General features: G+C 46.6%; 1 protein-coding gene across 2 annotated transcripts in view; it reads right to left on the bottom strand.

Annotated features, from left to right (window-relative positions):
• Nucleotides 1-25,518, bottom strand: part of SLC9A8 (solute carrier family 9, subfamily A (NHE8, cation proton antiporter 8), member 8) — a 76,119-nt gene that overhangs the window by 8,588 nt on the left and 42,013 nt on the right. For both annotated transcript variants that reach the window (XM_006881627.1, XM_006881626.1), the window contains exons 9-12: nt 23,338-23,481; nt 15,460-15,598; nt 13,688-13,793; nt 1,498-1,614 (exon numbers count right to left, since the gene is read on the bottom strand). In XM_006881627.1, the coding sequence (XP_006881689.1) occupies nt 1,498-1,614; nt 13,688-13,793; nt 15,460-15,598; nt 23,338-23,481 (506 nt within the window). The remainder of the gene's footprint in view (nt 1-1,497; nt 1,615-13,687; nt 13,794-15,459; nt 15,599-23,337; nt 23,482-25,518) is intronic.

The following is a 25,518-nucleotide window of genomic DNA, read 5'->3' as shown; positions in this document are numbered from 1 at the left end:
GCTGGGCCGTGTGCTCCTCCTTGAATTTTTCTCTTATCTAATAATGTTTTTGTGATGTGTACAGACCAGCGCATTCACGACACATTCAGACTGATTTAATGTGTTTCCCTGGTGGCAGGCAGTCTAGGAGACGGACAATTTAACTAATCTTCAGTGAGGACTGAGACTCTGTCTAGTTCTGCTATTAAAACTGTAACAACTATCTTTGTGCACAGGGTAATTCCTGATGAGGGAACTGTTGGGTCAAAGTTTACACGATGCCACCAAGGACTTTTCAGGGGACAGTGTCACCAACACTCTCTTGTCAGTGGAGTCTGCTTTTCTGTGTCAGAAGTGACTATCATCAAACTCAAAACTTGCCCATCTGATGCATCAACAGAGGACTTGATGGATGTTTTGCTTGTACATTAGTTTCACTGTAAGTGCTTGAGTTGGACATCTTTTCCTAGTAAAGCTGACCTACTGTCTGGTGTTAAAAAGACTTTAGGAGATAGTTTTAAGGTTTAATGTCTGAATTCCATGAACCACGACTCTTTGAAAAGGGAGCTCTGAAAAAAATACCCTCTGGACCAGGAATGAAGTGACCTGGCTTCCAGATCACCCCTCAGCTCGGAGACTGTGGGCCAGGGATTTAACCTTTCATGCCTAAGCTTCCTGGGCTGTTCATAGGGGTGACACCCCGGGGCGGCCTGCCTCCCTGGATGTAAAAGTGGAAGTCAGTGCTTTAGAATCCAGAGGACGTTGATGCTGCTGCTAGGACACAGCCAGCCACATGGAGGTCAGCTTAAAGAGACAATGTGAGGCTGGTTCCTGCACTTCTCACATAAATGGGTGAATGGGGAAAAGAAGTGTCCATATGCGTATGTGTCTGCTTGTGGGAGGAGGAAGGGCAGTGCATAAAAGGAGTATATCATGAATATTGATCCCAACCACTGATAATGCTAGTAGAGAATTGCCCAAGTTCATGTCCTTCAAGATGTTCTGACTTCACATGGATGAGTCTGGGGAATGCTTTAGCTGTTTCTTGCTCTGAGAAAAATTCGTACACATACTAGCATGTTGATTCTGAAATCTCCTAGAGTTCATAAACTCAGTAGGTTTGATTCAGCCAGCCCAACATCCCCCAGGCACTTTTTTTGGGCCCCTTAAGTAACCTTTTTTTCACCATAAGTTCCAAAGAATACGTGTTCAGAAATGCCATGTTAATACTTAATTTTTAGTAAATACAAATCTCAGATGTTCATCATTAGTAGTTCTTACTTTTTTTGGTCTTAGAATTGTAGGCCTCAAATGTTCCATTTACCGGGTGTTATCGCATTTGTTTTATGGACTTTGAAAGCCAGAGTAACAAAATATAAGTGAAGTGAAGGAACTGCCTCTGAGGAATCCAGCCGCCTGTCCTGCCATGGAAAATCCAAACTGACTCCCTGAAAAGAGTGGGAAGGGCGGCCTGGCCTGTACCCGGCAGGCCTTGCAGGCCGCACAGCCAGCACTCACCGCACATGAAGGCCACGGTCCGCAGGGTCTGCTGCATGAGGATCTGGGTGACTGGGGACAGGTTATGGTGCGTGTAGTGGGACATCACGATGCCAGAGAACAGGATGGCCATGATGCCTAGAGAGGGGCACACAGGATAAACACACACAGAGCTGAAGATGTGTCTGCCATGGGGCACATAAATAATCCTGCACACCGCCCTTGGGTATTAAGTGTATCATGGAAAGGGAAGGGAAGGGATGCTTGTGACTCCCAAGGCATTTCAGGGGCCCCTTCTCTGGCCGCTTCATCACCAGCCGGCTGACCCTGAGGTGACTTTCCCGTTAAGCCTCAGTAGTCACATACGTACAACCTCAACCCAAACTCACTGCGGTCAACTTCATTCCAACTCACAAAAGAACTGCCCCGTGGGGTTTGTGAGGCTGTAAATCTTTTTAAGTATGGATCACCCGACCTTTCCTCTGCGGAGCTGCTGCTAAAATCTGAGCAACTGATCCTTCACACATTGAAACTGGGGTTCCTACTATACTATATATTGTTGGTCGGCACCATCAAACCAACCACGAGATTTGAGGAACAAGCAGGCTGGAATCTTGTCCAATTCTGCACCATCCTCACCTTCTCTTCACTGCCTGAGCCACTGTTCAAGTAACTGTGTCAATCCATCTCATTGAGGGTCTTCTCTTTCTCTGACCCTCCATCTTTCCCAGCATAAGGTCTTTATTGAGCATGCGTGAAGTATGTGAGATAAAGTCTCACCATTCTTGTATCTAAGGGGCAGTCTGGATGCACTGCCTCCAAGACAGACTTGTTTGTTCTTTGGCTGTCCAGGCAATATGTAACACTCTTCACCAATGCTACAATTTAAAAGTATCAATTCTTCTTCTTTATTCATCTGCAACTTTCAGATGCATAGAAAGCAACTGTAAATACCTTGGCTTGGGTCAGGTGCACTTTAATCTTTAAAGTGATATCCTTCTTCTTTAGCAGTTTGGAGAGGTCTCTGACAAAAGATTTTCCTAATGTAACACATTTTTTTGCCTGCTGCTGCCCCCAGTGTTGACTGTGTATCCACATAAGATGAAGTCACAGACAACGTGACTTTTCTCTATCACAATGCGCTATCACTATTGGTCCAATGCCGAGGATTTTTGCTTTCTTGTACTTTAGTCTGCTTCACTTTCTGCAAGCAAGGTTGTGTCATCCGTATAATGCAGATCGTTGATGAGTCTTCCTCTCATGCCAATGCCACATTCTTCTTTATACGGTTCAGCTTCTAGAACGATTTGCTCAGATACAGACAGAATAGGTATGGCTAAAGGATACAACCCTGACACACCTTTTTTTGATTTTAAGCTAAAATGTCTATATAGTGGGCCTGCTACAAACTCTAGTGGCCACAGGGATTTATGTTGTTAATCTAAAGGTTGCATTTTATTGGTAGTTTGAATCCACCTGTAATTCTTCAGGAGAACGATTTCCACTCACACAATTTATAGTCTTGAAAAACTCACTGGAGGGTTTCAGCTATGAGCTGGTTCCAACTCAACAGCAATGAGGCAGGAAGAAGAACATCTATTCGTGAACTGTTGGGAAAGTAAGTATAAAGATAAGTCATAGAAAGTTCTCATCTGTTACTGTCGTTTCTGGATATAAGGGAGGCAGGAGAGCAGACTTCACTAGGCCAAAAAGAGAGTATAAGGTCTGAGTATGGAGAACAAGTTATTTTTACTCCCTTTTCTGTATGTTTCCTTAATTATAAATTTTCCTATAATCACCACGTATTACTCTTGTAATGCAAAAAGAGAGACAAGTGTTTTTATCAAGAAAGGCAATGCATCTTTTCTTCACAGCCTTTACAAAGTCTAACACAGGTTCTTTGCTTGCTCAGAATTTGAGTCATAACAGTTTTCCACTGATCCCAGTCTTCTTATAATCCTACAATGGATTCCTCCCACTATTCTTCTGTGAGTCAAAGAAATGGCGTCTCTATTTCATTTGAAGAAGTGCAGGATTTTTGTGGCTTTGTTTGTTTGTTTTTTAAATCAACAAATTCTCTTCTGCCAAGTTTTAGAAACAAGGCTACTATAGTGGCTAACTTTCCACTTACAAAAGGGGAAAATCACAGCACCGCATATGACCCTGTACAGGGAGATTAACAGCTGAAAACAAAAGGTAAATAAACTCTGAAAAGAAAGGCAATCCGCTCTCATTCGTATGGCTCCAGCGGCACTGGCTCGCCTGACGAACAGTGGTGGCTGTTGTGGGGTGCCGTGGAGCTTGGCTCTGGCCTGGGTGACCCTACACATGACAAGCTCTAACACCTGCCCCCTGAGCCATCCTCACAAGTGCTGCTGTCCGCGAGTCCCCTCTGGCGGCCACTGCGCCAGTCCACCTTGTGGAGGGTCTTCCTCTTTTTCACGGAACTCTCTACCAAGCATGGCATCTTCTTGCAGAGACTGGTCTCTCTTGATAACGTGTTCGGAGCGAGTGAGATGGCCACGCCATCCTCCCATCCAACAAGTACTCTGACTGAACTTCTTCCAAGATGGACACGTTTGTTCTGTTGGCAGCCAACTCCGTATTTGCTGCCAACACCATCATTCAAAGCTTTCCGTTTTTCTCGGGTCTCCGTGCCTCGTCATCGCCCAGCTTACACACGAGTAGGAGGTGGCTGAAAATAGGGCTGGGGTCAGCCGCGTCTCAGTCCTCAGCGTGGCCTCGTTGCTTTGTTGGCTTTGACAGCAGATCTGCTCAATGGAAAACATCATTTAATCTCCCAACTTCTGCTTCTAAGGGCACTGCTGGTGTATGCAAGTGGAATGAAATACTTAACTTTAATATTTTCTCCACTATTCGTCATGCTATGTGTGGTCTGATTTTGAGAATTTTTGTAATCTTGCTGTTGAGGTGTCATTCATATTAGTTGGGACATATTTCTCTTAGGAACAGGAAATTCCTCTGCTCTCTCACCAACAATACTCCCGCTGTCAGACAAGGTAAGATGGGAGACAGGAAATGCCAAGTCCGGAGACTTGCCTGCCTTTAGAACAATAAGATGACTCTGGTGCGCAAGAGATGCCCCAGACCGCTGCTCCGCTGAAAAAAGGTCAGACCACCACCACCACCTCCAGTCCTCGTCTGGATTCTCAGCCTGTTCAGAGGTGACAAAACAAGGGAGTGAGCCCTTCCTGCTCCTGTGACCCAGCTCAAAGCATGAGCGCCATCAAAAAGCTACACTGTGGAGCTCAAAACGGAAGGGAAGAGATTAAAACGTAGGTCTGCTGCCCAGTGACCACCCGGGTCATTGACCGGGCAGGGGGACATGGCTGACACCACGCTTCATGTCGATCACATGCTCTGAGAGGCATGAGCAACTCTCTGGCGAGGCGCAGACTGCCAAGTCTTACCCTGAAGTCAGTCAGCCCAAGAGGGAGCTGCACATTTAAGTAGTAACACGATTCACCTTCAACCCAAATCGCTGTCCTGCATACTAAATGAGACCCTCAACCGCCCATAGGGGTCCTCAACAATCAAGACTCAAGCCAGAGAGCCAGGAAGTTTGGTCTGAACACATGGGAAGGCCCCGTCAGGGTCCTGGGAGCTCTGTGACAGGCAGGCTGGTCCTGTGCTCCGTTCTGCACCAAGGGAACGAGCATAGCAAGGATTTGGCTGGCAGTCTGGGGTGCTACACTGGCTAGTGGGTGGGACACAAAAACTCCTGGGGGAGCAGAGGCATGGGCTCAGCTAAAATGGACTGGTGGTCTCCCCCAGTGTGAGGTTAGGGCTCCAGCACCCACCAGTCCCCTGTCATTTTTTTAAAAGAAATGCCAGAAGTCTGTTTTTTTTTGGGACATCTCACAAATTTTAAGAATGGCAATTAGCACAAGTTTAAAAAGTTCCTCTGAATAGATAATCAATCCGATCTGGTGTTGAGTTTGAACCAGGACTGGCACCTGTGCACCTGACCAACTGGATCATTGGAAATGGGCTGTCTGGCCTAGAGGAGGCTATAGACAGTCCCGTCTTTACCCTGGACTAGCCAGAGTTGAGGGCACCTCCTAAATTCTGGGGACAAGATTAAACAGTTAGGACCAGCAGTGGGTCCAAAAGCCTGACAGACAGACAGACAGACAGACAGCCCAAGGGTCTGTTGTATGTGCCCTCTGAAGCAAAGACAGCTTCTCGACCACCCAAGCCACCCACCCTCTTCAACTCCAACTGCTACCAGAGAGGTCCTAAACACAGAAAAGGTAAACCAGGTCCCTCTTACAGGAAAAGGGCATGAGTGTTGATTTTATTTTTAGAATCCTATAAGGAAAAATTCCTGACCTATATTTAATTTTCCAAGAAGGCAGAATCACTTAAGGAAGCAAGATAATGATAAACTAAAAACACTGAGCCTCTGAGAAGAAGGAAGGGAGGGAGGGAACTTTTTAATGTCATAGAGAAAATGTTGTTTTAGGTGTGATAATGGAATGTTAGTAGAAGAGCTCAAGTCCAAAGGCAGGCGTTGGCCATGGTACAACATGCTTCCACTGTATCTTTTGCTCACTCGGACTTCCTTAAATGACTCAGAACAATACTCTGGTTTGCTCTGGGACATTTGGACTCTGATTCAGACAGACCCAGAGAAGGCCTGCCCCAGGAGTACTAACACAGGGTGTGATGTGGAGACTGCTTGTCTTTTTTACAATTAGGTGTATGTGTTCATTCACTGTTAAAAATCAAAGAAGTGGGATATCACATCAACGGCACATATTATCAGCAGGGATAGTTTCAATCTTTTCTCCATCTGTCTTGGAGAGAGTGCAGCCAGAACACTCTTTGGAGGCGAAGGTGATAAAGCTTTGCCTCGCTTACTTCGGGCACGTTGCTAGGTGGAGCTATTCCTTGGGGAGAGACACCGTGCTTGCAAAGGCTAATGGTTGGCAAGAGAGAGAAAGACCCTCAACCAGGTGGATTGACATGGTGACAGCCACAATGGGGACTAGTGTGTCAGGAAGTGTGAGGATGGCACAGGATAGGTCAGGGTTCAGATCTGTAGTTCATAGGGTCGCTATGGGTGGTACTTGACAGCACCTAACAACAACAACATCAGCAAGAGTTTTAAAAGGCCTCCAACCAGTCAGATCCGATTTGACTGTACACACACATACACAAGAAAAATTTAATTTTAAAAAAAGGCCTTCAGCACTTGCCTTTGCTCTACAGCAAACCCTAAGTTCTCGTCTGGCCTAAAGAACCCAGAGGGATGGATCCTTGTCCCCTCTGCTGGCATCCTCTGTTCTGGTCACACAGGTCTCCTTCTTTCCTGCCTCAGCACCTGCTGTTCCTCTGTCGGATCCTCTTTCTCATGGCTGCCCCCCTCACCACTTTAGCTTGGGTCACCACCTCAAGGAGGCCTTCCTTGACTGACTTCTCTGGTAAAGTTTCTGGCCCCACGTAACTTTATTCTGATGTCTGCTCTCCATAACATTCCTACTCCCTGAAGTCGTCTTACTTGTCTACTTACTTGCCTGATGTCTCTTCTCCAGGCAGGAACCTGACATTGTCTGGTTTGCTACTGTACAAAGATCTTTCTTTGCACAAGGTAGGCATTTAATGCATTTGTATCGTACAGACTGACTTTCAGCTTGCTTTCATCAAACTAAACGGTAGGTCTCGAGGGTTCTTTCCATGGTAGCACAACACATAAATTCACCTCTAAGTGGCTACAGTGTATTGAGTACTGGGAATGGATCAAAAGTTACTCCATCTCCCCAGTTACTGTTGAATGTGAGTTGTTTCCAATTTTTCTCTCTCTGCAGCAGTGTGACTCCTGGGTTAGACACCTGTACGTACATACGTGCGTGCTGTGTGATGTCCATCTCTGCTGTTATCTTTCCAATGGCTTAATGACAGTGCTGTGTTTTGATCCCCACTTTGTACACTAATCCTCCGGCCCCAAACTAGTCCCCTCACTCTCCGTGACACAATCTGCCTAGCAGACCCCATATTTGCGAGCTCTGTCTGCTGAGGGTAAGGACAGGAGTGGACAGGAACCTTTGAGTCATGAGAGCCCAAAATGGCCCTCTAGACTGGCTTGCATGAGCCATAAAATGAGCTAAACTGGATACAATCAGAACAAAGATTCTGAGAATAACTAACATTTACTATTATAGAAAATAATAGTAATAATTAGGGAGACTATTTTATTTTCTGCTTTCTTTTTTAAATTTCACAACAGGAATAAAGGGGAAAACTGGGCAAGGTAGTGTTCATCAAGTAGTGTGGTCACCCAGGCAGAACTCCAGGTACGAGACCCCTTCAAGAGTCTTGCCAGCATCAGCTCTCTTTAACCTTCACAACGATACCTCAGTTGACACCTCAGTGACTTCTACTTTGGAAGTGATTAGGCCTATTGTTTAAGGTCATGCAGCTAATGAGAGGTGGAGCTGGGATTCAAACCTAGGTCTTTCCGATTACCCAGCCCTGTTCTTAGAACTGTGTTCTGCACACACACAGGTTTGCAGAGCTGATTTGTAGGGAAAGACAATCCTGGTGGGGCTCTTAGGAAATCACTCTCAATCAGCCCTCTGTAATAGTCAGAAGACAAAGAGTGGAAGAAGGCAGGAAAAGAGACCTGCAGTGCCCCTTCACTCTCTGCCCCTGTACGGGGCCTAGAGGAGCCACCCTGCACACCAGGGCCATCCTGTCACTCTGGAAACCTTGCGTAGTCTCGGCCATGGGGTGATTCTGACAAATATCTCTGGTGACACAGTGTGGGCAGACGGCCCCACAGCCCTGCAGCAGGGCTTGCACGTGTCTCAGCCTCACCAGCAGGGACAGCAGAGGTCCCTGGGAACAGAAATATCTGCTGCTTGGAAGACAGGACACGCCAGTGAGCTCCGGTGTCCATCACACATTCCACGCTGATGCAGGAGATACAGCTTTGCCACCAGACACATCATTACTTGGCGCTCCTCTCAAGAAGTGGGGAACAGTTTAAAGAAAGAGGTAAAAATAGAGAGGCTAGAGCCCAATGACTCACAAGTAATGTTTATGTAAGTGCCAAACCCAGTAGAGATGAAAGCAGGACTTGATGGCAGATACTGAGATGCGATTATCCAAGCCACCTGGCCTGTGATTACAAACAGCAAGGTGCTGAGGTTTACAAAAGAGTCCCTTTGTGAGGATGGCCAGGTTCTTGCTGCTTCCTCCTGGGCAGGAGCACGGCCACATGGGACTGCAGACTGCGAGCTGTGGGGGTAGAACTCTGTTTAGCTGCACCCATTACAAACCACCAGGGACTTCCACTTCATCCACAAAGGAGTAACTACTCCATGAACCACCATTCTGCCCTAACAACTGGAAAACCAGACAAAATAACAAGACTGCTTCCTAACGCCAGCAGCAGGTAGGAAGGCCAGATTCCTGAGGGCAGAAAACCAAAAAGAAATGGTCCCCAGGTGGACACAGCGTCCTGGCTGAGGCTGGGAGAGGGGAAGCCCAGTAGTGAGAGTCTTGCTGAGATGATGACACAGAGATTCCACTGAGGGAAACTGAGGCAGCTAGACCACCAGAGAGGCGGTGCTGCCTGGACAGCAAGCTCTGGAGACCCACAGCAATGTCCTCCTGATTCCGTGAATACTGAACACAGGCGTGGGGACCGAAATTCTGAGAAACTGCAGAAACAGAAAAATGAAATGGGTTGAACAGTCCTTGAGGCTCACACAGAGACAGGAATCATTTATGTCCCTACCAGAGCATAAGAACTCTGGTGACCTAGTGGTGAGAAGCTGAGTTATAATCCCAAAGCCACATGGTTCGAATCCACCAGCTGCCCCACAGAAGGATGTGTCGTCTCCTCCCATGCAATTAAATGTGTCTGAAAACCCACTGGAGGGTCAGTTATGGGTCAGTCCCAACTCCACAGCACAACACCACCACCAGAGTGTAGTTGCCCACAGAACATGGGGCTGGGGTGGAGTCCTCAGAATGACAAGCCGACATCATTCTGTTGGTGCTGCTGTGAGGTGCCATCCAGTCAACCACGATGCACAGTGACCTGTCAACACAGATCTGACCCTGTCAACACAGATCTGAACCTTGCCCTATCTTGCAAGAGATCATCTTCATGGTCTCTACTCCGCATCTGCCTAAAATCACTTATAAGTAAATCCTGAAAGAATGAAACTGGTCCAGAACCCTCCAAAGAAATATAACAAAATGGGAAAAGGGTGTTTGGACAAGTGGATAAGGAAGCTGGGTTTCTATCTCACATCATACACAGCAATGAACTCAAAGTGGATCAATGACCTAAGTGTAAGAGCGAAAACCTAGAAAAATCTTAAAAGAAAACAAATGAAACATATGACCTTGGTCTTGGCAATGGTGCATGGAGCAGTCGCGAGAGTTAACCAGGACTTCTCCCTATTAGCATGACTATTATTAAAACCAAAACCCAAACTAATAAACAAACAAACAAACAACACCAGAAAAAACAAATGCTGAGAGGAGGTGGAGAAATCTGAACTCTGTTAATGGAAACACAAAATAGTATAGTGCTATTCTGGAAGACAGTTTGGCAGTTCCTTACAAAGTTAAATGTAGAAAGGACTATGATTTGAGCAAGTAATTCTATTTGTAAATATATATGCCAAATAACTGAAAGCAGAGATTAAAAAAGATACTTGTGCAGCAATGTTCACAGATACACAATCCCCAATAGTCAAAAGGTTAAAACAACTCATGGGCTCATCAGTGAAGAATAGATAAACAAAAATGGTCTATTCATACAATGAAATTAGTCAACTGTGAAAATGAAAGAATTCTGATGCAAGATGAACGAATTGTGAAAACAATAATGCCCAGGAAAATAGGCCAGACACAAAAGGATAAATATAATATGATTTCACTTCCATGAAATACCTAGAACTGGCCAATTCACAGAGAGAAGATGAAAGGCTCCCAAGAGCTAAGCGGAGCAGGGAGTGGAAAATGACCGCTTCAGACACCCAGTTTCTGTCCGAGGGGATGAAAAAAGTCTGGAAGGGAACTGTGGTGAAGGCTGCACAACACTGTGAAAAATGTAACTCATGTCACTAAACTGTACATGGAAAAAAAGAGACAAAATGGCACCAGCAGCCAGGAAATTAAAAGACGTATTGCGATGGCAAAGTCTGCTGTTAGAGACCACTCCAGAGTACTGAAGAGCAATGGTGTCACTCTGGAAACTAAGGTGTGCCTGATACTGGCCATGATCTTTGCCATTACTTGCTATGCATCAGAGAGTTGGACAATGACTAAGGATGATAGAAGGAAAATTGACGCCTTTGACTTGTGGTGTTGGAGAAGAGTACTGAATGTATTATAGACTGTTAAGAAAACCAACAGGTTCATCCTGGAGATGGTTAAACCAGGCTACTCCTTGGAGGCAAGGACTCTGAGGCTTCGTCTGACATACTTTGAACACATTGCAAGGTGGGACCAGTCCTTGTAGAGGGATGTCGTGCTTGGGAGGGTGGAGGGACAGTGCAGGAGGGGAAGGTGCTATATGACGTGGATTGATTCGGTGACTGGAGTAATGGGGGTGAGTGTGTCGGAGACAGTGAGACTGGCACAGGGCAGAGCAGGGTTTAGGGCTGTTGTACATAGGGTCGCTATGAGTCACAGGCAACTCGACGGCTCCTAACAACAACATCATCATATGTTTTACAATATTAAAATCTAAAGACAGGCAAGCAAAGAAGTAGGAATATATGATCTATAAACAGAAAAAACGTAATTGGTGTAAGCGAGTCTAGAACTGACACACTTGAAGGAATGAGGGAAACAAGGACATTAAGTCAGCTGCTATAACAGAGGCAAGAGGGCAGCGAGAATGACCATAATGAAGAGGGATGAAGACAGATGGGACTCAAAGGGAATGTCTGTTGACAAGTAATTTCATGTCTGAAATGAAAAACATACTGGATAGAATTAGCAGAAGTCCTATGATCCATGGACTTAAGAATGGAAACCAATCAAGACAAAGCACAGAGAAAAAAAGACAGGAATGAAAAAGGACAATGCACACACTGAGAAAAAGGTGTGATGTCCTCGTTAAGTGGAGTAAGAGTCCCAACAGGAGAACGGAAAGAGGAAACAACCACCACCACAAATGCTTAAAGAAATGGGTAACAATTTACAAAGTTTGATGAAAACTATAAACCCACAAACACAAACCACAGAAAGATAAAGGGAACCACATCAACTCATGGCATAATCAGATTGCTCCCCACGTATGAGGAGAGCCAAACTTGGGGGTGGGCGGAGAAAGAAGTGCAGGTAAGGACAGGGAAAAAACAGAAACTCTCCTACATTCGAGGGAGGATGCACGCAGCACAGTCACTTTGAAAACAGTTGGCAGTTGCTTAAACTTACCATGTGACCGCACAGCTGCCCCTCGAAGCATTTCCGGAGGCTGTAAATCATGTGGGAGGAGACGGCCCATCCTCACCCCGCTGAGCAGCAGGTGAATGTGAAACCCTGGCCTTTTGGTTGGCAGCACAACTCCTTACCACTGAGCCACCAGAACTTCCTCACAATGACTCCATTTGTCAAAACTCACAGAGCTGCACACTTCAAAGAAGAAGGCAAATTAGAGGGAGCTCTGGTGGCCGAGTGGCAGGAAGCTGCTCTGCAATTCCAGAGGAATGCGGTTCAAATCCCCCAGATGCTCTGCTGGAGAAGGAGGGACAATCTCCTCTTGTACCAGTCAGATCTGATTTGATGGTACATGGACAAAATATAATAAAATAAAAATTTTTAAAAATTAAGCAAATTACATCTCAATAGAGTTAATACAAAAGAACTTGTAGCAGCCTCTCCTCCATATTTCCTTTGAAGGATGCAGGTCTGTTCCTGTGGGGTGTAGCTTTCTAATAAATCTTTACCTTTTATCTAAAAAAAAATAAATAACAAAAGAGAACTCAGAGCAACCTTATCCCCAGAGGTTAACTTTTAGCCAAAAACCAGACACATCTATAATGTGAACACTATCAACAGGGAGGAATATACTCAGAAGAACCACCCACATGAGACCATAATGGCAGCATTTGCCAAAAACAAAGCTCAGAAGACAAGAAAGGACAAGCAAGAAGGAAGAATGGAAACAGAACTCAAGGAAGACGTAGAAAGAATCCAGTTATGGGGAAAGGACTGCAACCAATGTCACAAAACAGAAGGTGTACGTACAACGGTTGGATGGAAAATCAATGCACTTTAAACTTGAAGCCAAATGAGAACCAAAATGAACCTGCAACAGAGATCAGCACGTCACTCCCAAGGTTCCTCCTGCCCAGAACAAGCAGGGGCAGGGCCTTCACTCGAGGACGGGCCCAGACACGGGAAAGCCAATTCCCTGCTCACTGCACCCCTCCCTCCCAGCTGTACAAAGAGTACACGCTCCAGACATCCTGTTTATAGGTCAACGTCCTTAAAATTCAACACACTGTGTCACTGAAGATCAACCAAGCCTACACACAGGGCTGTTGTTTGGTTTTGTGGGAGGCATGGAAAACCATCACTTGGTAAACTGCCACTCCTCTCCTGGTGCCATTATGGCCGTGTAATGTTGGGCGAATGGCTTAGCCTGCCTCTCCGTAACTATACCAGGTGAGTAGTTAAGAGCACTAAAAACCCTACTATACGTAAGGTGCATCCAAAACACTTATTATGATGTAATGATACCATGACCACGTCTTGCTTGACTTCCTGCCACAGTGTTTTCTGTGCCTTTATGACCATGTGTTATAGGTGGAAGTAGTGCTAGAGAAGGAGTGTTCTGGAATCAGAGAGAACTAGTTTGAAGCACAGCTCCATCACTTCCAGCTGGGACTTTGGAAAATATATCTAATCTTTCTGAACTTTGGTTTTATTAGTAAAATGGGGCCCTTTGCAGTATCTCGCTCATAAGAGGCTGAGGGGATAAACTCGAGATGTGAGTAAAGAGAAAACCCATAACTCTGACAACACTATCTTGAGTGTCTGGAACAGCCAGGTCTCAATCCAGATGTTTCCCTAGAGAACAGGGGAGGCCCGCGGCTGTTCCATTTCTGAGGTGCATCTCTGTCTCCTGCAACTGCAAGTGACCCAATGGACGGACAGAGCCCTTTCACCAGGCAGGACAAGGCCACCACCTCAGCAAGTCAATACTGTCACTTACCAGAAAGGGAGATGCCTTCAGCAAGCCCATAGGGTAGATACGCAAAAATGATCATCATGCCAAACTCCAAGGAGGGCGTCTTCCTCAAGTCAATGTGCTTAAGCACATGAAGGACAGCAGTCAAGGAAGTAGACTCTAGTGACAGTTCTGAGAGTTCTAAGAAAGTCATACAACTGGCCTATAAAGCAAGCAGGGGGTATAGCACTCCAGGCTGAGAGCTGAAAATTCACCGTGACAGATGTATAAGACGAGGCCCTGCCGAACACGAGGAAATGTGGAGATGCGACTCAGAGAGAAAAGAAATGGTGCAGAGATGGAAACCAACTCATTTAAAAGGGCTGACCAGAAGGCCGCAGGCGTGGTGGGGGGAGCAGTTAGCTATAAGGCCCCTTTCCCCCGGGGGACCTTGCAAGGCTCTGTCACTCTGTTACTTCCCCTAAGGCTATCAGCATGAGGTCACTAATGGGCACCCATCTTGTTTCCAGAACTCTGAGGCCCAGTACTCCATCGAAGGACCTTCTCTGCTATTCCAGGGTCCTGCTAAACTCATCCCCTCGTGAAAGGTGAGCGTACACGTAGATACTGTTCACCAGCCCAGGGGAGGGTGTGAGTGCTCACTGCCCTCCGGATTAATCCAACAAACCAAAAACCAAGCCCACTGCTGTTGATTCTGGCTCACAACGACCCTCTGTTGGCCTTCAGAGGCTGTAAGTCCTTATGGGAGGAAACAGCGATCTTTCTCCTGCTTCACTGTAATGTTGTTCTGTGCCATCAGTCAGAACTAACTCGTAGCTGACCCTCCGGCACTGTCAGAGGCTGAAAGTGCACGGGAGGCTTCCTGTCTTTCTCCCTTGGAGCAGCTCGTGGATTTCAATCACCTGCCTTGGTGCTAACGGCACAAGTCCTTTAACTCCTAGGCTGCCAGAGCCCTTCATTGTGATAGATGACACTCTCCTCCCTCCCTCTCCAAGGTTAACTATGGAGTAAAATATTGAGCTGGAAAAGTTTCCTCTTCTTTTCCATTCTGTTTACTGGTTCAGTAAGAGAAGCTGTCAGCCCACTCACTGGAGCCTTTGGGCTTCTGGACAAAGGATTGCGAAGGAATACGGAATGGATGGCACACAAAGGCCCTTGTCCCAGCCATCTGCACAACACCCTGTCAGCCCCGCCCTGAATGAGCTGAGACGGCACCAAGAGGGGCTGGCGCCTGTTGCTATTTGAAACACGCTGAGCTTTCCACGGTCATAAAAATGTTCTTAGCCTCCACAACACTATTCCTTTCCTTTCTTTGGCCAGGAAAGCTGCCAGGTCGTTAAACAACATAATTGAGCAAATAAATTAGCCAGAGCTCAATTTTTCAAAGTTTCTTCACCCACCCTGTCAGATAAACATTTTCAATCGGTTGGACTGAGGAGTCTCCCTCAAATCATATCTGATACCCAGCAATGTATATACGTCCCCCCCCCCCGCCGGCCCCCAGGCAGATAAAGGCTTGTTTTATTGAAGGATTGATCTATTTAACTGCCAATGTACATGTTTTTGAAGTTTGGAGAGTGTCATTATAAACTTCCCATATTAAAAGGAGAAAAAAAAATCCTTGAGTTTAAAGTATCCCTCAAACTAAAACAAACCATAAAAAACCATCTTTTAGGCAAGTCCTTCAACTGACGCGAGGCCCCTGAAGGAGCAGGAGGAAAGGGGCTGAGATGGTTGGATGGGGAAGAACGCACCTCTGTGGACACACTCCCACGTTCACCACACTAAAAGGATATTAATGCAGAAATTAAGCCAGTAAGAGTGCCGAGAGCTGCTGAGCCAAAGAACATTTTGAGGAAGTAGCCAAGGGCTTGTAAAAATGTTTGCCACCCACTGACATCTGACATATTTTTTCTTGTTAAGCCTTCAGCTGTGCTAGGAATGAAAAGACAAAGAGAAAGAGGTTATAATGTTACAGACAACGTTATTTAGAAATGAACTCGATAGTAAAAACTCAGTTCTTGCTTATCTGCTTCATTTCCTTGTTCATTCATTCATCTTATCATTCAATTAGTCAGCCAAACCTTTATTTATTCACCTACTCTGTGCCAGGTACTGTATTCACCTTGAGGGGGTGCAGAGAGGAGAGGTAAGCCTTTGGCCTCAAGGAGCATGATCCCTGTCCCTGTCCCCTCACCAAGTCTAATTAGGGAGAAAACAAAGCAAGAACTAATAAAAATGGGAAGAGGGCAAAAGACTGTAGAAACATCAGATGGGCATTGACCTCAAACAGTGAGGGTTCTGGAAACTGTGGGCTGGGCTTAGATTTAGGACAAAGAAGAGTTAAGCAGGTAAGGAAATGAGTGAAAGTATCCAGACAGAGGGAAGACAAGCCAAGGGGGCAGAGAGCCCAAAAGCAAGTAATGTTCTGGAAACAGTCACATACACAGACAAGGACAGATTAAACACAGGGAACAGGACCCGTGGCATGTGGGGGTCAGGTAGAGGGAAGGGCAGTGGCTGGTTTCAAATCGAGAGAAGTGAATGGTGAGCTGCAGGCACTGGGTGAAGCGTCCATGAACCGAGGTGGGGAGCTGGTAGTTCAGTCTCAGTCCCTGGGGAGTCCATGAGAAACATTAGGGTTCCTGTGAAAAAAACCCTGAAACTGGGACTATGACCTGAAGTCAGATGAGCAAGAAACCACTTAAATGGCACTGGGTGCAGGGCTGAGAGGTGGGCCCAGGAGGCAGAATGAAAAGATGTCACTGTAACAGAATAGTTAACGGCCATTAAAATCAGCCACTGGCATAAGCATTAAAATCAGAGGCTATTCTCATTAAAAGTCCTCTTTCTTGCACACTCATGTTTCTTGTGGCTTTGTTCACAATAGCAAAGAGCTGGAAACCCAAGTGCACATCAACAAACGAATGGATAGAGAAGCTGTCATATATCCACACGATGGAATACTGCGCAGCACTGAAAAACAAGAACCCATGAAATATTATGCAAAATGGATGACCCTGGAGGATATTATGCTGAGTGAAATATCTCAGTCACAAAAGGACAAATATTGCATAGGGCCACTATTGTAAAATGAGACTGACATCAGACTTGAAGGGAGACTGAGAAGGAGGGAATAAATAATGTATACTGCATTGAAACAGATGAGGGATAGAACTGTTTAAAAGGGATATATGATTGGGGATTCTTTTTTTTAAAGTTTTTATTATTTCTGTGTGTGAGAAGGAGATTGTTCCTCCTTCTCCAGCCGAGCATCTGGTGGATTTGAACTGTGCACCTCTGGGATTGCAGTGCAGCTTCTTGCCACTAAGCCACCAGAACTCGCCATGATTGGGTATTCTTGTTATTACAGAAGTCCAGAGTGAAGGTTCTTCAAGGTGAGAACCTTCACTGGAAGGTTCCAGAGTGGAGTGGACTTGGGGGGAGGGATTGCATAACAATGAAAGAGTTTTCTTTTACTTTGCAAGAAGAGTAAATTGGGGGAAAGGGGGTAGATCGGGAGAAAAGTGCAACAATGAATGACTGGAAACTCTAAGTCTCTGTAAACTTTCATTTAAATTAATTAAAAAAAGAAAAAGTTTTAAAAATTCGCAAAAAAAAAAAAGAAGTCCTCTTCCTGATCATCGCATTCATCTGCTTCTCTCCTCTGTCACTCCCCTCTGGTCCTGGGGCTAATGCCTCCTGATCTCTTACTATATATATGTATGCATATTCTACTACTCCCGGGAGCTCATGTGGCCTAGTGGTAAGAAATCACACCGTAGTACCAAAGGCATACAGTTCAAGTCTACCTGCTCCATGGGAGAAAGACAAGAAATCCCCTCCTGTATGAGTAACCACCTCTGAAAACCTGCTGGAGGGTCAGCTATGAGTTGATTCCAACTCAGCAGCACACAATTAACAACTATTCCTATAAGGAACCTTGGTGGCACAGTGGTTAAGTGTTTCACTGCTAATCAAAAGACTGGAGTTTGAACCTACTGGCTCCTCCACAGGGCAAAAATGTGAGAGTCTGATCCTGCAGAAATTACAGCTTTGGGAAGCACCTTGTTCTCCACTCAGTGGCCTGAATGAGCCTTTTTCAAGGTTACTGGTATGTGCAAACCCTGCTGGTGAAATGCAGACTGGAGCTTAAGACCACAGTAACAGACGGCCTTGCTGGTGTGAGGGAGACTGGTGGAAACCCCAAACCTCGGCCTTTGGCCACCCTTTGGTCCCAGATCTGAACTCACCCACCAGCACAATTCACAGCCAAACAATAGACACATCTCTAAGGTGAGTAATAACATGAGGGAGGTCCTCAGCTCTAGAACAATCAGCTACACAGGATCGCAGGGCAGCAGCTGTCCTAGGTTGAAACTCAGAAGTCAGGAAGGGGGAAGATGGAGGGAGGATGCAACAACAACCACAGAGAGATAAGATAAGACAGTGAAGATACAATGTGGGGATGGCTCTCAACGTCCTAAGACAAAATTGGGAGGAATGGCTGAATGGAATACTAATCTCTTTTGTCAACTTACACTGAAATAATAATAAAAACATTAAAAACAAAACCCACTAAAGCTTCCTGACCCGGCCGTCCTCCCCAGGATCCATCTCTACTCTCATTCCCTCTCCCTGCCCTCAGTTGGGGCAGGGCCACACTGGCATTGGTGCCCCATGTGGGTCATCCTTCACCCTCTCTGCATCCAGAGGACCTGTGTCCAGGGACACCTGTCCATTTACACAGGTCAGCCTCATTTACAGACTCTCATGGTGCCAGACTCCTGACATTCACAGCCTGTCAGAACCGTGATGAACTGTCCTGTGAGGACCAAGGCAGAATGCCCTCTGATTTCTGCGAGATGTGTCTGGGCCTCACACAGCACAGACACACACACGTCTGCTGCATCAGTAAACCAAGCAGAAAGAGCTAACAGGGACACTCTGCTTTAGTAGCCAGCACTCCACCAATCAGCAGTTCTAAGACAGGACCATCTCTGATAAAAAGTTAAGTCCATCTCAGAGGCCCTGTAGATGACACTCTGTCAGTGCAGAATCACAACACAAATTAACATAACAAAAGCTGAGAAGACCTGCAGAAAAAAGAACTCCAACTTTGTTTAAACAAGTTTTCCCAACTCACCAGACATTACTATCTCCTTCCTCCCCTTTCTTTTCCAACAAGCAAAGGTTAACATTCCACCTTGAGGAATCCAGGCGTTCAAAGGTTCATGCTGGGAAGTGCTTCTAAAAGTCAAGGTCACCTTGGAGGCCTAGGCCTAAAGAGAGTACACTGGAGAAGGTCACAAAAGGGTTAGCAGCAGGGCAAGGCTGCAGCCAGTGGCCTCTGGACTCCAGACAAGGGACAGGAGGATTTGGACTGGGTTCTGTCTGGCTGTTTTTTACATCTTTTCCTTCCAGTGAAGGTTCTCACCTTGAAGAACAAAAGACAGACACTTGGAAGCTAGAGCCTCAGTTGGAGAGAACAAAAGGTTTTCACTACAGCAATGATTACACAAACTGTCATAGTAACAAATCTAAGCTAAAAAACAATCTTAAAAGTTAAGGAAGGTACAAGACCCTGAGTTTTCTGGCACTTACGAAGGTGGAAACACTAAAAGGGGGGTGTCATTCATTTACATATTCAGTTGCAGAGAAAGAAGTATCAGGCCACTTTGAAACAATCCCTTAGGAAGTGTCTCATAAGAGCAAGACTAATTGAACCTTACAACCAAGGAAAGCTGACAACAGCTCCTTCCCATGGTGAAGGGAAGAGATAAAAGGGAGGAGATAACCGACTACAATTCCTTTCTCCTCCTCTCCCTACCACCGCTCCACCCCCACCCCCAGCCAGGTGTTCTTCACTCCGGCAGCCTGTTCTTTTCTTCCCTCAGCCCGAGTTCAAGCCCACATGGGCTCGGCATTTCCCCCAGAGCAGTGCCAGCCACACAGAGGGCCCTCCTCAAGTGCTGACATGGACGACTGGCCACCAGTTATGCTGTGAGGCTGGGCAGAGTCTCAGGTCAGTGGTTCCTAAACCAGCCTGTATTCTCCTAACAGTGGTTGTTGTTGTCATGTGTGATCATTGTGAGCCTAGGAACAACAAATAGCTCTGAAGCCTGCTCCTTCCTGAGCCAGTCTCACGGTCTCTGACACACTCGTCCAATTGCCACAGCCACTGGGTTGATTCACCTCATCCAGAGTCTTCAACAGTGTCTAGATGACGATACTGAGAATAGAGCACCGGAATGATAAGCACAGGGTCCACAGATCCACGTTGGGGACATGTCATCTTAAGTGACAATGGCCTTCAAAACCACTTTCCCCAACAAGGACTTTTGGCTACAAGCTGTGACTCTTCTTTTTTTATTCTATAAAGAAAATATTCCTTTTTGTGGCCAAGAGACCTAGAAAAATGCAGAAAAGATTCTACCTCTGACAGATTCTTTTTCTTTAAATACATCAGAGACAAAGCTGTTGAGTTTCACTCTTACTATATAAAAATAACTAATGATGTCACCTCCAAATTGGGCAAAATTCTTTATCACAAATGTTCAATATGTGGAGCCAGGAGACAAGATAAAAGCAAAAAGCAGAGCACTAAGCGGATTTGGAGAGGATCGTGAGATGCAACATGGCAGTGGGGTCTGTTTAGAGACCTCACAGTATCACTTCCCAGCGATGCCAGACATTCCTGCCTGGAGAAAAGTGGAAAAGCCAGCAACACATGACAGGAAAGCTATGGAAGAAAAGATCCTTCGAAATCAGGAAGATGATGTGCCCAGAGATTATCATATCAACTCTGTTCAAGGGGAAAGCTAGAATATAGGCTACAAAATACAGGGCGGTAGCAGTGGGCCCTCAAGTCGGTCCTGAGTCCCAGTGATCCGTAATCTCTCAACAGAGCTGAGCTGCCCCACAGGGTTTCCGCTGTTATGACCTTCCTGGGAGCAGTCAGATCGTTCCTCCTGAGGAGCCACTGGTAGGTTCAAAGCACTGACTTTTGGGTCAGCAGGCGAGTGTTTAACCACCGTGCCACAGTGAGCGCCAGGAGCTGAGGCAGAAAGCCATTTCAATGAAACGTGCACTGAAATAAAACATATGCACAATATGTCAAGGATTCTGCTCATGTGTTTTCATAAGTGGATGTGAAGATCTATGTGTTACTTTTTGGGTGTAACCCTAATAGCTCATGCACACACAAGGTCCACAGACCCAGTCGCTGGGAACTGCCATTGCAGGTGGTCCTGGCTTCATCTGTTCTGGTTTTGCTTTACCGGGTTTGCTGGGTTGCTGGCTACCTCCTGGGATGAAGCAACACTGGGGAAGGTCCTGCTAAAGAGGCAGCTGACTCAGGGCAATGCGGTAGAGCAGACAGCAGGGAGGACGCACCAGAGGGAAAGGCGCTGTGCTGACCGGTGTTGGGTCTTTTACAGTTGAGATTGTGGTGAACTCTTACAGCCTCGACTCCAATCCCAAGGACAGGCATCACCACTGGGACTTTGTAGGTGAGGAACCTACAGCTCAGAGAGCCAAAGGAGCTGGTGCAGGCCACACAGCTGTGAGGGGCAGCACCAGGACCGGGCCCCGGGTCAGCCTGATTCTTAAAAACCTGGAGTCTTCCCACTATAAAGAAGCCTTGGTCGCACAGGGATTAAAGCACCCGGCCAAAGACCAAAGGCTTTAACTCCAGAAAGGGCTCTGCAGGCGATGAGGATTCCATAAGGGTTACAGTCTGGGAAGCCGTCAGGTTACTTCCACTCTCTTCTGTAGGGCTTCTCTCTGAGCTGGGATCCACTAAGCAGCAGAGAGTTTCTGTTTGGTTTGTTTCCACCATAAAGCACTGTCTCCCAGGGTACGATGTCTGCATGGAATTCACAAAGAAAGCTTTTAAGAAAAGAAAATGCTAACTACCACAAATTGATTATGCCTAGCAAGTATGTCCATGGCCAAGGTCACAAGACAGTACTGAGATAAACGGAACCAGACTGGCTCTTCCAATTCTTAGCTCGTCTCTTACATACCAACCATGGCCTTTTTCTCCAACTGCTCTGTTTGCTGGCAAAGCAATGTTTGAGTTTCTTTTTTTCAACTTTCAAAGCATAGTTTACTCCTTTGAGCGTCAGGGCCCCAAGTGGAGGCAGGGAAGCCCAGTTTTCTCTTGAAACCTCCAAAAGCCGACTTGTGGAGAAGGGAAGGTAGCCCCTTCCTAGGAACTTATACCACCCTGTGCACTCCCGAGAACCCTAGGACTGGGATGCTCACTGTCCAGCCCTAACCCTTATCAGTCTTAGGACACCGCTCCCAGCTGCAGCCTGAAGCACAGTTACTTGGGCTGCATGAGACCTGAGAATCAGTTACCCCTAACCTGATGCCCTGTAGCCGGTTCATCTGCACCCCCTGTCCCTGTACGTGTGTCTGCTCCTTGGGGGGACACTGGGGCTCCTGTGAGTAGGATTTTTTTTTTAATGAATAATTTTTTTATTGTGATTTTAACGGAAGTTTACAGAAAACTTGCATTTCCGTTCATTTACTACCCTAATTTAATTTTATAATTTCCTCCCTACCCTAATGCTTGGGTTTCTGCCCACACGATGAGCACCATGGGCAGAGTTCAGGGGGGACGGCCCTGAATCAGATAAACACGCTTGAGATGCTGTGAAACGCATTTCCGTTTCTTACTGATGTTGTGACCTTTTAGGATTTGTCTTTACTTCCTCAGATCCTCTCAACTAAGGCTATGACACTAATAAACCGCTGAAGACTTGTAGTTTGCAGACCAGCTTGCACACGACAGCCTCACATGGTGGGCTCCCATATTTACAGCTGTGGAAACAGGGCCGTAAGCCAGTGCCAGGGGGCGAGCGAGGCCTCCGGCTACTGCTTGTCATAGCAGCCAACTACCAGCTGCTTTGGTGTCGACTCCACCCAGGGGTCCCCACGTGTGTGAGAGAAGTGTGTCCACAGGGTTCTCAACGGCTAACTTCCTTCAAAGGTGCCTCTGGGTGGTCTCAAACCTCCAACCTTTTGGTGAACAGCTGAGTGGGCACATTAACCATCTAAACTGCCAGAGACAACAACGCTGCCCAGATTCTGGTCCATGAATTGGCTGCTCCATCACCAGTTTTGGAACTTAACAAATGTAAGTTCTTGGGACTCACCTCACACCAAGCTTTGAGGGCAGGGCCTGGAAAGCTCACCTTTGCAAAGGACCCCAGATGATGCTAATGAGAAGCTGGACACAAAATACCGAAATCACACATCCAACCCACTGCAACCCTGCAGGACAGAGCAGAAGTGCTCCACAGTTCCCAAGGCTGTAATCTTACAGAGGTAGACTGTCGTCTCATCTTTCTCCCACTGATCGTTGATGAATTCGGAGCGACCACCTCTCAGTTAGCAGTGAAGGGCTTTAACCACAATGTCATAAGGGATCCTTCATCACACAAGGTAGACTCTGCTCTCCTAATGGCCTGTGGACCCTGATGGCACTCCTAGGGCAGGCCAGGGCTTGTCAGGACAGAAAGACTCCAAAGGGAGGTAGGAAATCAACTGCCCAGAGGACAGGGAGCTGTCCGTACAGCTGTCCAGGACGATCTGCCCCTTTCTAAGGGCACCTTTCATTCTGTCACTTGTAGAAGGATGTTTTTCCACCCGGGTCCCACACTCACTTGGTCAAGACAATGGAGACTGCATCATTGAGAATGCTCTCCCCAAAAACCAGCATGTTGAGCACCGGGTCCACATGAAGGGCATTGAAGATAGCGATGGTAGCTACTGGGTCCACAGCAGATATGAGGGAGCCAAACGCAAAGCTGTCGGGGAGGAAGGGAAGGAGAAATTCTGTAAAACGCATCACTGGGCCTAACTGTCAAGACACGTCTAAGACTGTGCTGATTCAACATAGCTGAATTCACTACAGAAGAATGTGTCTTTCCACCTAGGATACCTGCTAACTGATATTATAGGTGGAGCTGTAGAAGGTCCATGAGTAAAGGAGCTTGGGATGGACAAATCTGAGAACAGGGAAGGATGGTGGCTGGACATGATGAACATCATGGAACTAAATCACAAATGTGAAGCTGGTTGAAATGGCAAATGTTTTGTCACGTATGTTTCGATCATAATGAAAAGCATTTGGGATCGCACTGCAAATACAGTGTTTTGATCAAGGAGAGGTCAGAGCCCTGTTTGCTAAGCAGACATAACTTCCTAACTGTCTTGATCAGAGTTGATGGAACCACAAAGGCTTGGAGCCCTCATCCTTAGATGCCTCTCTCCAAACAGCCGGTGAGCTTCTGCATCTGGTTTCTGCTTTGCTTCGTCCCACCAGGCCATCAGAGTGTCACCTGTGACTGACCACAGCCTCCACTCACTTATACAATATCTAAGAAGTTGCTAAATGTCAGCACCAAGCAGTTCCAGTGACCTTCAGGGACTGGGAAGCTTGGTAGGTGGGCAGATGCTGCCTCAATCATCAGCTCCACTGTCAGGGCCCATGAAGAACTAACGACCTCCAACAAAGGGTCATTAACTGCCTCACATGCTCCCGGCTCAAATCCTGAAGCACAGCAAGCACTTACACGGTACGTGCCATGTCCCAGACCCTAGTCTAAAGCCTTTTCATACAAAACAATCGCTCGAGTTGACCGACTCACAGCCATGCCACAGGACACAGTGCCCACTGCTGCTGAGTCGGTTCCAATTCACAGTGACCTTCACTGGGTCTCCAAGGGTGTAAATCTTTATGGAGGAGACTGCCCATCTTTCTCCAAAGGTGCAACTGGTGGATTCAAACTGCTGACCTTTTGATTAGCAGCTCGATACCGCTAGTGCTCCTGTGCAGAAGAGAACTGGTCAACAGGGTTTCCAGGCTATAATCTTCACAGGAGTGCATTAGCAAGGCCTCTCTCTCATGAAGCAGCTGGTGGGTTTGAACCACTGACTTTTTTTGGTTGGCAGGTGAGCGATTAACCACTGTGCTAGCAGGGCTCCTACAAGTTACATATAAAAACCACTCAAATACATAGCAGTCGAGTTGGAACTACTCATAGCTGACCCTCCGGTGGGTTTATGGAAGCGGTGTATCACATGGGAGAAGGCTGCCCATTTTTCTCTGACAGACCTGGATTCAAACTGCCAGAGAGGCACCCACCTTTGTGTAAGCAGCACAGGCCCCAATGAGATGGGCTACCATAATTCATACAATAATCACACGAGTGAGTACTGTTATTGCCCAGTTAGGAGTAGGAAACTAAGGAACAATGTTGTTGTTGTTACTGTTGTGTACCTTCAAGCCAGAACTGACCCACAGCTGACCTAAACCTCACCCAGCAGGTTTATCACACAGGAGATTGTTTAGCCGATTCAAACCGAGTTCATGGGATTCGAGTCCAGTGTCTCTGGGATTGCAAGCAGCTTCCAACCACTAGGCTACCAGAGCTCCCTGAGGGGCAATGAGGTGAAATAACTTGTCCAAGGTTGGACAGAAAACAAGTGGCAGAACCAGAATGCAAATTCAGGCTGTCTGGCTCATGCCTGATACTCCTATCACTATACTGGATATAGCTGGAAAAGACGACAATTTTAGAAAACAGCAAGTCTGACGCCGGAAATAAGTCAAGAGTAATGAGGGAGTGAGCTGGTGGGAGAAGTGGGAGTACTGCGGGTGATCAGGAAAGGCTGCTGGGGAGGTGCTGCTGTTTGAGCAGGGGCCTCGCCCATAAGCAGAAGCTGGTCAAGCACTGGGGGCTGAGGTCACAGCAGGTTGCTGATATGTGGGGGTGAGCGTGGTTGCCTGGGGACCCAGAGCAGTGGTGCTGGCGGGTGCAGGCGGGTGCAGGCAGGTGCTG

Source organism: Elephantulus edwardii, unplaced genomic scaffold (assembly GCF_000299155.1).
Source record: "Elephantulus edwardii isolate Elephantulus edwardi_28Jun2011 unplaced genomic scaffold, EleEdw1.0 scaffold00015, whole genome shotgun sequence".
NCBI classification, from domain to species: Eukaryota; Metazoa; Chordata; class Mammalia; order Macroscelidea; family Macroscelididae; genus Elephantulus; species Elephantulus edwardii.
The sequence above is the reverse complement of the archived record's forward strand: the minus strand, read 5'-3'. Positions and strand labels throughout refer to the sequence as shown.